We start from the raw sequence: 13147 nt of genomic DNA, 5'->3' as shown, positions 1-13147 counted from the left end.
AACAAGTGATTAGGTCATGGGAGTACCAACCTTCCGAATGGAATAAAGCCATTATGGTGGAAGCAGGTTACTTATCACAGGAGAGGGTTTATACTAAAAAGATTGAATTTGGCCTGCTTTCCTCTACCTTCTCTTGCTTGCTTTCTTGCCTTTCTCATCTCTTATGATGCAGCGTGAAGGTTTTCACCAGACACCAGCACCTGCTCTTGAACTTCCTAGCCTCCAGAATCATCAGCCCAATAAATTTCTATTATTTACCGACCATCTAGTCTCAAGCATTCTGGTACAGTAGAAAAAATGGAGAAGGATGCCTGGCTTCCGGTACTTTCATGATTTACTTGTGCCCTCCTCTTATCACCTTCAAACTGTGGTGTAATAGAATTTACTTAGTCATAGATAATCATCTAAGCTCCTTGAGGACAAGGATTTTTTGTTTGCTATTATAGCTATTATTGTACCAGCTCAGTGCCAGGCATGTGGTAGGCCCTGAATTTTTCTGGGGGGAAATAAAGTATTTCTTCTAAAACTGTTCAGAAATAAAATTGAACCTTGAGAAACGGGTCTTCTGGGCAATATGAATTTTATTTACAACTTTAGCTGGGCCATATCTGGACTTTTCTGGAGGGATGTGTATAAGTTCAGGCTGGATTGTTCCAGGTCTCTTGGAGAAGAAAATCATGCTTAGTTGAGTCCTGATCCGCAACAGTGGCTTTTCGAGACCTTAATACTGCAGGACAGGTTGGGCTGTTGGTATTTTCACCAGCTACACCAGTAATATTTCAATCTTCACAGGACTAAGATGTCTAGAACTTTTAATTCAAAGAAACCAAAGAAAACCCCATGTAATGAGAGAGCTCCACAGCCTCCCTTCCTTTGGGACACTGGTCATGCCTGAAGTCTGGGTGGTTCCTTAACTTTTTGGGTTGAAGGGACTTTGCTATGGACTGAATGTTGGTGTCCACCCAGATTCATATGTTGAAGCCACAATCCCCAATGTGACTGTATTTGGTGGTATGAACTTAATGGAGGTAATTAAGATTAAATAATGTCCTAAGGATGGGGCCCTGATCCAGCAGGATTGATGTTCTTATAATAGACACAAGAGAGCTTGCCCACTGTCTGCCATGTGAGGACATGACAAGATAGCAGCTGTTTGTGAGCAAGGAAGAGGGCCCTTGCCAGGACTTAAACCCTGCTGATACCTTGATCTTGCTTGTTCCAGCCTCTAGAACTGTGAGAGATACATGTCTGTTGCTTAATCTACCCAGTGTGTGGTATTTCTTACGGCAGCCTGAGCAGAGGTAAGACTGGGCTTGGTGCCTTTCACAGCTACTCTGTCTCCATTGTGTGTAAGCCCTCATACCACCTAGCCCTCACCATCCAGGTCAGGAAATCTCATTCTCCTTGGATATCCTGACTGTCCCTGAAGTTCTGGCTTTGCTCAGGGTGTTCCTCTTAAGCTGTCCCCTTTCCCCTTCTAATTTTTCAGAACTGTCCTCCCTTCAAGTCAGCCCAGCTCTCCTCTTCCACAGTGCTCTCTGGTTCTTCCAGCTTGAGCTGGGCTCTGCTTCCTCTGACCTGGTACATTTGTAGTTAGAAGCCTTCATTCATTACTTTGATATCCTCTACTTGTTTGCAGTGATGATTTTGTGTCCATACAACCTGCAGACTGAGTTTTTTAAGGCAAGAACTTTGCTTTCCTCTTCATAGTTCATTGAGAATGTTCCAGTAGAACTTGTTAACTGGATGATAAGCATACAGAGTGTAGGCTTCTGTAGAGAGTCAAACAAAAGCAGATGAAATGGAAAAATAAAAAGAGAAAGGATCCTCAAACAACTGGAATGTGCTCTCCTCTTGGCTCCCACCTTGTGTCTGAGCTGTAGGAAATAACAGGGAACCTTCTCCTTGAGGGTAGTTCTCATGAACACAATAGCAGGAGGCCCTTGGTTGATGGCCTTACTCCTGCTTGCTCTGCAGTCTGAAAGGAAAAGCGTACTCAAGAGATTTCATGGCACAGGAAGGAACATGACTTGCAATAAGGCTATGTCCTAAGAACAAACAAATTCTTTAACAATTAGTGAATAAATGAGGGAAATAATGTTCAGATAGCATGGAGTTTGAGTTGCATTTGGAAAGAAGTGGAAGAGCCTGGGGAAAGACAGAATCTGGAGTAAAAGAAATCAAAGACACAGGCACAATAGTTAGAGAAAGAGCTTAGAGATAAATAAGGAGAGAAAAAGAGGAGCAAGATACTTAGAAGTAGAGATGGCCATGACTGCAAGAGGGGATAGGGAGAAGAGAGAGAGAGGTGAAGAGGAGAAAGAAAAGTAAGGAAAGAAGAGATAGTACAGGAGAGGAAAGGAAAGAAGAAGCTGAGCTCTATGGGCCTTCAGAAGCAAAGAACGGAAAGAGAGCAGTGAAAAGATTTACCAAGAGAATTGAAGACAGTGAGGATTAGAAGTAGAAAATGGACAGCATGAAAAGTCTGGCAGAGAAAAGTCCAAGCAGTAGTGAAATGGGGGGAGGGGGACCATGGAGAGGAAGAGAGGAGGTCAGATCTAAAAATAGAAGAAAGGAATTAGCGTCACAGCATCTTTTATTGGCATTTATCGAGGAGCCTGATTTAAGTGTGTTTATGACTCTTGAACACAATATGAGGCAACGTAAGTCGTGGAATGTAGATAATTGAGATGACTTCTCTTTGTTCACCACAGGGAAAAATGTGAATCAAGATTACTCAAGGGGCCAGCGCTGTGGCATGGTGGATATGGCCGCTGCCTGTAGTGCTGGCATCCATATGGGTGCCAGTTCAAGTCCTGGCTGCCCCGTTTCCAATTCAGCTCTCTGCTATGACCTGGGAAAACAGTAGAAGATGGCTCAAGGCTTGGGCCCCTCCACCCACATGGGAGACCTGCAAGAAGCTCCTGGCTCCTGGCTTCGTGTTGACTCAGATCCAGCTGTTGCAACCATCTGGGGAGTGAACCAGGGCATGAAAGACTTCTCTCTCTCTGCCTCTGCCTTTCTGTAGTTCTGCCTTTCAAATAAATAAATAAACCTTTTAAAAAAAAAGATTGCTCAAAAGGCTGAATATAGTTAGATGCTCACAGTATTTAGCCCTTTACCCAAGTATGTGTTGATCATGATAAAAATCTAGCTCAGGCTTCTGTTTTGAGCCCTCTCTTGTAGCACTCCTTCCACAGTGTGTTCACATAGGTATATGTTTTCATAATATCTATGTTAATTATAATCAGTCTGGACTGCTGTCTCTTCCCACTCTATCTGAGGCTGCTTGCATCATTTCATGTACCGTTAAATAATCTCCGAATGTCCTGATATAGACATGGTTTGGGAGTATTTCAACCACCCATTAGCATCATGGCATACAATCCACAGCCTGTGGTCTCATTGCCACGCAAATGTACCCCATGGTGCTGGACCCCAGAAATTTGGGGGAAAAAAAAGAGAAATAAGGTTGAAATGTGTACAGCTAGGAGCCAAACCATATAAAATGGCAAGTGGAGGATTTAGTTTTTATCAAGGCCGAATCACAACTGAAGTTCTTACCTACTGGAAATATAATGGAACTTACACAATTACGAATGCACCACACATATTTTTTGTTCTTCCTTGGATTCCATGACCAATATTTGAGATACTGGAGTTTCAAGATGTGTGTGACACATTTGTTTGTGCCATTGCACTAAACGTTAGCTACCTGGAGTCAAGAAGCTCTCTATGCCTAGTAACCAGCATAGTGCCTGTCACATAGCAGATCTTCAATAGATAATTGTGAGGTTGATAAATAAATGAATGAGTAAATGAAATATGCGTTGAAATAAGCATGTGCTTGTTCACCCTCTGAACACCACCAATGCAGCTTTGTCTCCAGGTGAGCAGAAGCTCTAGTGATGAAGATATAACCACCTATGAGGGAATTTTCCCTTTTTCCCATGTACTTCTGTCTCTTCCAGCAAGTTCATTATTTAGAAATAAAAAATGCTGAAGGGACTGGCTTCCAGCATCACATTCCATTTGCCTTGTTGAAGTCCTGTGTTCTAGGGACGTTCTTTTTAGCTGTTCTCTGTAGTTTCATGATGTCCCCATAACATTTTTTTTAAAAGAGGACTTGGTTGTTGCAAAACCTCTTAGTGTATTTTTGTACCCTTTTAGTGGAAATCTCTGTCTGGCAAGAGAACTAAAGTTTCCTCACAGGTTTTGGGTTACAAACAGAGTTTTACTCAATCCCCCGCATCTCCTTTGGGAACACTTTTATTTTTTTTAAATTGTGACTGTGCAGAACTGGGACTTGCATAAGACTTCCAAGACTCTGGATTAAAGCACTGAAAACCCTCTTTTAAAATTAGGGCAGTTTGGCTAAGAATTTTTATTTGGATAGTTTAGTTCTTGGAAATGCAATAAGTATCTCTTGGGATGTTTGCACAAAGCTTTCATGCATAACTTTAGGCATTTACTAATTCATGGTCAGTGTGATAGGGAGAGTTCTCTGCACAGAGCACTGTGATAGGGACTTCAAGAAGTACAAAGACGCCTTTTATTCTGTAAAGGCAAGGCTCCCATGCAGGTTAAATTTTCTCCAGTTTGGTTTCCTCTCTAAAGATCTCCAAATCTGTGCTATTGTGAAATTCTTCTTGAAGTCTGATCAAAATCTTCTCTTCTGATGTTTAAGACTGCTTTTTTGTTTGAAGCCATTAGATTTTTACTGGAAAAGGAGAACTTCTGCCTAATCTCCCTTTCTGAACTGGAAGACCTTAATCCAATCACCATGAAGTGTTTTCTTTCCCAAGCAAAAGAATCACAATTCTTTAACTTGGGCTTCTGCCTCTTTCCTTCCTTTAGTGGTGGTGATAATGAGAGACAGAATATGTTGGAGAAGAGTTTACAATCTCTAGCCAGGCTGATTACACAGTCTGGGTTGTTACAATCTCTTTCCCAACTAGAACTATTGTCTTGGCTGGGACAGCCCAGGGATAGGTCTAGGGCTTCATGTCTGCTGTGGACAGGGACAAGTTGAAGACCAGGTGTCCCAGCCTGGCTGATGGTCCTGTAGGGGGTGACACGTTGTTTGGTGTCTGGGTTTTCTCAAATCTGAGAACAGGACTGCTAAGACTGGAGCAGTCACCCCCACATCCATGGTGTAATCTGACAATATCAGCAGTAATTTCTGGACAAAGAAGTTCACAAAAAACAAAGACAAAGTTGTGTTAACAGGCTGGGTGGAAACAGACACCAGCCCATCGACTAAGATTCTGCTTTGATCTCCAGTGTGGGAGGGTGCTAGGTTGGGGCCTAATGGAGACACAGTCTGAGTTATCAACTGCTCCTATGTGGCAGGCTCTGCCCTAGAGCTAAGGAAAAGATAAAGTGGTGCCCAATACAAAATGAAAATGCAAAGCTGCTAGTTCAAACATTAAGAATTTCAAGATAGAATGGGAGAGTGTTACATCAAGCTTGGGGTCTTCTAAGAATGCACCATGTACAACTGCATGTGAAAGCAGTGGAAGAACTAAGGTTAGGATTCCATTTTTGCTTTGTTGCTCTCCTCACTCTACTTCTCCCTTACCCAATCCTATGGCTTCGTGTACACTGATGCCTGCTCAGATCTTCAACCCAGCCCAGACTTGAACTCCTACTCTGGCTACTTTAAGTCCCATTACCTGCAAATTCACAAGACTAAAAAAAAATCTTGTCCATCCTCTACATGTGTCCAGACACCAAAATAGAATAAAAACTCTTCTATTTCTCAATTCTAACTTTTAAGAAAGGGTAGAAATATTAGGCAAATTGCTTAAGCCTCTTCCTTCTCTGAATTCCACGTCAAATTTGGTTTCTTAATATTTTAACCCATTTTTCTCTTCCTGTCATTGTTCACACCCTATCATTACCATCTTGCTTCAAAACCCTGCATCTCTAACTTGGGTTGTTGGGCAGATTTCCTAACTAGTTCCTCTGTCTTCATTTCTAATCTTTATCTTCAAATAGCTGCCAGTGTGATTTCCACTCCTCACCCCTCCACCCCTGCAAAATAAGTCCCCTGCACAACAGTAGCCCACAGCTTTCTACTATTATAGTGTTAAGCCCAGACTCCTTAGAATGGCAGCAGGAGCTCTTCCCCTCCTCACATGTGCCTACCCTTCCACAGTCTCCTCTAACTTCTCTAACCAGGACATACTAAGTTTCTCTGTTCACTCAATCAACACACTTGTATTGAACAGCAACTCCAAGCCAGTTCTATGCTAGACCCTCAGACACCAAAACAAACAACTGGAGGAGTTACTAGTTCAGTGGGAAGGAAGATGGAAAATAAACAGATAGCAAAGCAATCATGTGAGTCTTGAGGTTACAGACACCCAACAAGTGTTATGGGTGACAAAGAAGTCTCCCACTAGCCTGGGGGCGATGGTTAGGGGACTTGGGAAGTCCTAGAGGATTTGACATCAGCCCCTAGTTCATAAGGGTGGGTAGCAAGTGGCTGCATACAGAGGAGGCAGACAGGCATTTTGCTCATTTGTGCTCCTATGCCTTTTCACACACTGTTAATTTTGCCTGGGACACCTCTGCCCACTTTATATGCCTGGCTGCCAGCAGCACCTGGCTAGTGGCTTGTTTCTCTGGAAAGTCTTTCCCATTACCCACTCTGTCTCTTGCTCGTGCTGAACAGTTGCTGGTATCTTGGCTTCCAGAGCACCATTTTATCCTTTGTTAATTGTTGTATAACCCTTTGTATACTAATCTTCCTTCTTTGACTTGGGGGTCTTCATCTGTGTGTCCCCTAAAGTCTAGCACACACACACGCACAGTACTCATTTGTTGAATGAATAACATATTGTCCGAATCCAATCCTGCATTGGACCACTTTCTTAGAAGTAGATCCTCAGAACAGGGAGGTGTGGTCCTCTGTCCTTAGTGTTGGTCACATTTCACTGGGGACCAGTGATACATCAGCAAAAGGGACTTTGAAAAGCTGGCATGTCAAGAGCTGAACTACCAGTGCAGGAAACGGACTGTGCAGGTGTCTTATAAGAAACTCTTGAGGTACTGAGTATGACTTAGTTTGGGAAGAGCAGATATAATGTGGGGCATGGAGGCATCTACAGCTACTTGACATGTGGGAGGAAATGTTATCTCATTTTTTTGTACTTTGGACTTATTCTAGAATATAGGTTGCTTCCTAGATTTGCTACTCCCTCCAGATGTGCAAGTTGCTTCCAGGGGACCAACCCACCTGGTGTTCAGCCTCCTCCTTCTGTCAATGATTGGCTCCTTTCCTCTTCTAAGTAGTTGTGAAAATGCTAGAAAGATGTGAAAGACCTAGAGAAAGTGTTAAAGGGACTGAGTGTGGTTCCTTCATGGATCCCGAATGTACTTTCTACTCTGGCTATTGCCACCCTGCCATCTTTCCCAGTTCTTTGTCCTTAGAGGAAGGTGATCCATCCCACCCAGCACCCAGCCTTGTACCTGATGGGGAGGCCTCAAGGGAGGTCTTTTCACAGTGGCTCCAGACGCAGCTCTTTTGCCCTTTCTTGTCCAGTCCAGATTCCTATCTGAGAACCTGTTGCTATAGAAACCACCCGAAAAGCAGGACATTGGCCCATGGTGTAGGGCCAGACCTTTCTCAGAGATAGCTTTGGGTTTTCTATTATTTTATTTTGATTTTCTGCCTTTTTTTTTTTTCTGGTGGAGAAACACGGCTCACATCCCTCACTGCTTTATTCTTCATGGGGCTGTCTTATCCCTTACGTGAATTTTAACATTACATTTCTCCAGCAGGAACCATGGGTCATTTTTAACTGGCTGGCTTTGAACAAGCCCTGGAATCTGTGAGGATAAACAGGAGCCGGCGAGGCTGGGCTGGCTTTGTTTGATTTAAATTTGGAAACCCAGGAGTCAGAGGCATGCTTTATATAGCCTGGAGGGTGCGGGAGCTCTGGGTCCTGATTTATGAGGCAGCTCAGTGAAAACACATGAAAGCCGAGGTAATATTTATAAATTCTTTCCCCCACAGATGGATGGAATGTTCTTTGGCATTGCAGTCAGATAGTACCTTTTTGGGGGGTAAGGGGAGGTTGTGTAAATCTAATTATTCAGTGACTGAAAGGAAAGGGAAATGTTAGCTGGGCAAATGCCTCCAAGTCTGCAACAGAAGAACACAGAGTGAGAAGGAAGTTAGAGATCCAGGCCAGTCCTCTCTTACATCCTGCACATTTGTGACTATTTGGTGGGGTCTTCTTGTTGCTGCTCCAAACCCCCAGGCCTCTCCACCCTTACCTTATTATAAAAGCAACAACATTTCACACAGGGAACATTTTGTCTTGGTGGGACAGGTGCCTTGGAGGTTCCGTCCAGGGAAGAGGGGAAGAAGGGAAAAGATGATAAAGCATGGGTTGGCAGGGGCAGGTTGGACGATGAAGGCAGGCACAGTGTGCCCCAGGTAGCCCTGGATCCGGAGGCTGTTGTGTGATGGGCTGCACTTCTGTGAGTTAACTGAGTCAGGGTGGCTTGTGCCAGCTCCAGTGAGGGACTCACACATAATCGGTGGGTTTGGGGCCCACCAGCCAGGGGCAGGGGATGCCTGCAGGACACTGCTACCCTCACAGAGGGGCATAGTCAGAGCACATCAGCACAACTGCTTCTCCCTCTGTGACCAGCATTCCCCGCGTAGAGCCCAGCAGGTTGGAAGAGAGGTTGAGATTTGCAACTGATCACTCCTGGTGGTCCTGCTTCTCTGTAAAGATTCCTTAAAAATTGTGTCCAGGAGCATAAGTGCCAAGGGGAGGAATGGGATTCATTATTCCACTTTGCTGTGAAGCAGCTCACTTCGACCTCCCTGCCTCCTAGCTCCTGTCTTTAGCAAGAAGCGTCTGATCTTTTACTTCTCTGCTTCTGAGGGTCCCTGCTTTGGGGAGGGGAAGGGGCGCATCAGCTCTGAGACTGAATGGGGCCTTTGCATCTCACCTGCTTGTTTCTGCCCAGTGCAGAGAGGCTCTGGGCACGCAAGGTTCAGGAGTGGTGTGTGGGATCACACAAAGAAGATCTGCTCTGGCTGGATTGCCAGGAGGCGGGGAGAAAAACCAAAATGTATCTCTATCCCCTTTTAACCAAAGCACAAGCAGCATGGGCAGGACCCTGTATTTGCAAGAGCTTTGTTAAGTCTGTGACTTGAAAGACTGGGATTAAATGTCAAGCCTCCAGGGGGGCCGGTGCTGTGGCCTGAAGTGCTGGCATCCCATATGGGTACCAGTTTGAGACCCAGTTGATCCACTTCCTGTCCAGCTCTCTGCTGTGGCCTGGGAAAGCAGTAGAAGATGGCCTAAGTCCTTGGGCCCCTGCACCCATGTGGGAGACCCAGAGGAAGCTCCTGGCTCCTGGCCTCGGAGTGGCGCAGCTCCGGCCATTGCGGCCAATTGGGGAGTGAACCATAGGATGGAAGACACCTCTCTCTCTCTCTCTCTCTCTCTCTCTCTCTCTGCCTCTCCTCTCTCTGTGTAACTCTTTCAAGTAAAATAAATAAATCTTTAAAAAAAAAAAGTCAAGCCTCCAGCCCGGTTCTCTACAGTGACTATAACAAACTCGTTGAGAAGGAAGACCTCTGTCTGTCTTCTTACTGCAGAATTTAGGAGACACCCTGCCAAAAATGCTAGGATCTGAGCTGCATTTATCCCTGGGAGGTGACGTCATGCTCCTTTTGCCAGGTGGTACTGTAATTTACATTGGAGCCCCTGTGTTGGCTCTTCTGCTCCCAGCCCTTCTCTTCTCTCTGGGGGAACTGCTATCCAATGACTGCCCAATACTCTGTCCTAATACGTACAGGGACCACTCCAAGATTTCTACCCAAAGGTGTTCAACCATCCTTGATTTTGGATGATGGCTGCAGGTTAGCTCAGCATGTGGAATCTGAAAGTCCCTGCTGTCTGATGCACAGTTCTCTCTTCTGTCCCCCAGCCAGGAGGATCTAAAATTACACTTGTGCTGGGGCCAGGTCTTACCTGAGATCCCACCAGCCAGTGTCTCCCCAAGATAACATACGAGAGCTGGCTGCTGTTTCCTCTCCATGCTTGTCTTGTTCCCTGGGCTTTTAGTGCTGCCAAGCCTTATAGGGGCTGGACAGAATCCTTAATGGTGGTATTAATGGTAACTGTCATTTATTAAGCACCTACTGCATGCCAGCTAGGTTAAGAATATTGTTGCTAATTCTGGCCAGTTCTGGGGAGAGGCCCTGTGATAATCACTGCATGAGGGGCAGTGTTGTAGAGCTGCAATTGAATCACAGCTTCCCATGTACGCACTAGTGGTGGGACACTGAGCTGGTTTCTTAAATTCTCTGTGTCTCAGCTTCCTCATTGTGAGAGGAGGAAGGGAGTAACAGTAGCCGCACCCAGGAAGGACAGTGTGAGGGTTGTGAAAGGTGAGGACTGGAATCCCAGGCTGGCTGGCTCCAGAGCCCTTGTCCTTGGTTTATAAATGAGGAAGTATGATGGTAGGGGTTGGGGCTGGGGTGCCATGGAGAAAAGATTTATCCAGCATTGGTCATCTCTGATGAAACCCAATCTGATGTCTACCTTACAAAATATGACTTCCCTTTAGCACTAAAATGAGCTCTGACAAGGCCTCTGACCTTTGGGCATGACCAGTACTAAAGCAGGACTAACAGTTTCTGAGTAATTTTTGCACCATGTGTGCTGGACCTTCAGTTAGCATCCAAACCCTCATGCATCCAACCATCATGGGCACGTCATACCACCAGTAGGAACGAAAGCGATCACCAGAGCTCTTTCTCAACTGTAGCCATGCAGGTCTTCCAGGAGCTCCACGTGGATTTTTAGCCACTCTTTGCTACCAAAGCATTTATTTATTTGTTTATTTATTTGACAGGCAGAGAGGACAGTGAGAGAGAGAGACAGAGAGAGAGAAAGGTCTTCCTTTTTCTGTTGGTTCACCCTCCAATGGCCGCCGCGCTGCGGCCGGCACACCGCGCTGATCCGATGGCAGGAGCCAGGTACTTATCCTTGTCTCCCATGGGGTGCAGGGCCCAAACACTTGGGCCATCCTCCACTGCACTCCCGGGCCACAGCAGAGAGCTGGCCTGGAAGAGGGGCAACCGGGACAGAATCCAGCGCCCTGACCGGGACTAGAACCCGGTGTGCCGGTGCCGCAAGGTGGAGGATTAGCCTAGTGAGCTGTGGTGCCGGCTGCATTTATTTTATTGAAAGTAAATATTCAACATTTACCTTATCCACACTTCTTTCTTTTTATTATACCCATCAGTACAGGAATTCATTGCATTTTCAAAAAAATAACAATGGAGATTGCTGCCCAGTTTAACCCCAGAATTAACACAGATCATTCCAGTTGGAACCAGAAAAAAAAAGGAAGCAAAATAGAACATAAATGTCTTGTTTATTCCCCTGCAGCTTCCCGCTCCCTTTCATTCCCTCCTTCCAGATGAATGTGAACATGTTACAACTGACCCCGGTTTTACTCCCAGCCTCAGCAGATGAGTCACAGTGATTCAGTGAAGACAGAGTGGAGCCAGCGAGTGCCGTGTGGAAGGAAAGTGGTGTTTTCCGGGAGGTCTTACTGCAGTTGTCAAAGTCTCCATCACATCTCTCCCTCCATGTCCAAGATGTCTCCCAACCCTCCCAAATCCGACAGCAGGTAAAGTCTTCAGTCCTCGGGGCTCCAGGAACTTGGGAATGACCCCAGGGCTACAGTGGTCCTGGTGCTGGGTGCCTGTAGGAATCCTGCCCAGGGAACTCAAAGATGTCACCTGTGCCCATCCTGGCAGATGGAAGACTCAACACAACCTTCACCATCCTTTGGGCCATCCTCCAGCAGAGTAAAGCCTGTATTGCTTCTACTCCCGAGCGATGGCGATGGGAGGATTTCCTGGTGTGCTGGGCTTGAAGATGTTCTGTATCATCCTGGAGGAGCAGGTAGAAGGTCAGCAGAAAGGAGGGGATGCAGAATGGTGAACTGAATCGACTTTGCCTGAGAAGCAAACAGGAAGCTGGAGGAGAGGAGGAACAAGCAGGAGTCTGAGGTTCTTGCTGCAGGGAGAGGTGGCCCCTGAGCAATGGGGCCTTATTTGGACACCAGCATGCGGACAAACTCTTCATAGTTCACCTGTCCATCTCCATCTGTGTTTGCTGACCGGATCATCTCGTCCACTTTCTCATCACTCAGCTTTTCCCCGAGCCTGGTCATCACATGTCTCAGTTCAGCGGCACTGACATAGCCATTGCCATCTTTGTCAAACATGCAGAAGGCATCCCGGATCTCCTCCTCATTGTCCGTGTCCTTCATCTTCCTGTCCATCATGCCCAGGAATGCAGGGAAGTCCACTGTCGATCTCTCTCACCATGTCCTGGAGCTCTGCCTCGGTGGGGTTCTGGCCCAGGGAGCGCATGACAGTGCCCAGCTCCTGGGTGGTTATGCTGCCATCTCCATCCTTGTCAAAGAGGGAGAAAGCCTCTTTGAATGTGGCCACTTGCTCCTCGGTCAGCTGGTCAACCATGCTGGCAGGGTATGTGGGTAATGTGGCTGGAGTGGCTGGGCTGGTCTCTGCTGGGCTCCTCGGTGCTGAAAGGACAGGAGGAGATCCCAAGAGGTGCTGGCTGCCTGGCTTTCTAGCCCCAGCTTGAATCGCTGAAATTTAAGAAGGAGCAGGGTCCTCCCAATCCGGTGGCTTTGCAGGATTGGGCTGCCATTCACAGATACTCACGCCCCTGTGGTTGCCTGAAGGCTGGGTCCTGTTCAGACAGGAAGCCAGGAGCAGGAGCCAGGCTGGCTTGCTAATTGAGCTGACGCCAAGCCCTCTCTGTGAAACTCAGTCAGCTTTCCACTGTGGCACAAGCATGGCCAGCAAGAGCCACCTGTGATGATACTCTCAATCCTGCTGTTTAGGGAAATTAAAAACTCCTTGAATTTTCCCTTTCCCCTTCAATGCTCCAATATTCTACCTGCCCCCAATCTCCCAGTCTTCATTCAAACAATACCAGCCCACATCCTTTCTTCCCTTCAGCTGAGGTTTTTTGCAGAATGAGAAGCAGAAGTTGTTTTTCCCCATTTTTGGTTTCCAGAGCCTCAGAAGGTTTTCAGAGCAGGAGAAAGGTTTCTTATTCCTTCAGGT

The 13147-nt window shown here is 46.2% G+C and overlaps 1 protein-coding gene across 1 annotated transcript; it reads right to left on the bottom strand.

Annotated features, from left to right (window-relative positions):
- Positions 1-11396: 11396 nt before the first annotated feature.
- On the bottom strand, positions 11397-12926 carry LOC103345165 (calmodulin). Its single transcript, XM_008248602.5, is given in 2 exon segments — positions 11397-12361; positions 12363-12926. Coding segments are annotated over 2 exon segments (432 nt in total). The 5' UTR covers positions 12533-12926; the 3' UTR covers positions 11397-12099.
- Positions 12927-13147: the final 221 nt, after the last annotated feature.

The sequence above is a fragment of the Oryctolagus cuniculus genome, chromosome 13, assembly GCF_051225735.1.
Source record: "Oryctolagus cuniculus isolate XC-2025 breed Fujian yellow rabbit chromosome 13, ASM5122573v1, whole genome shotgun sequence".
Lineage (NCBI taxonomy): Eukaryota > Metazoa > Chordata > Mammalia > Lagomorpha > Leporidae > Oryctolagus > Oryctolagus cuniculus.
The sequence above is the reverse complement of the archived record's forward strand: the minus strand, read 5'-3'. Positions and strand labels throughout refer to the sequence as shown.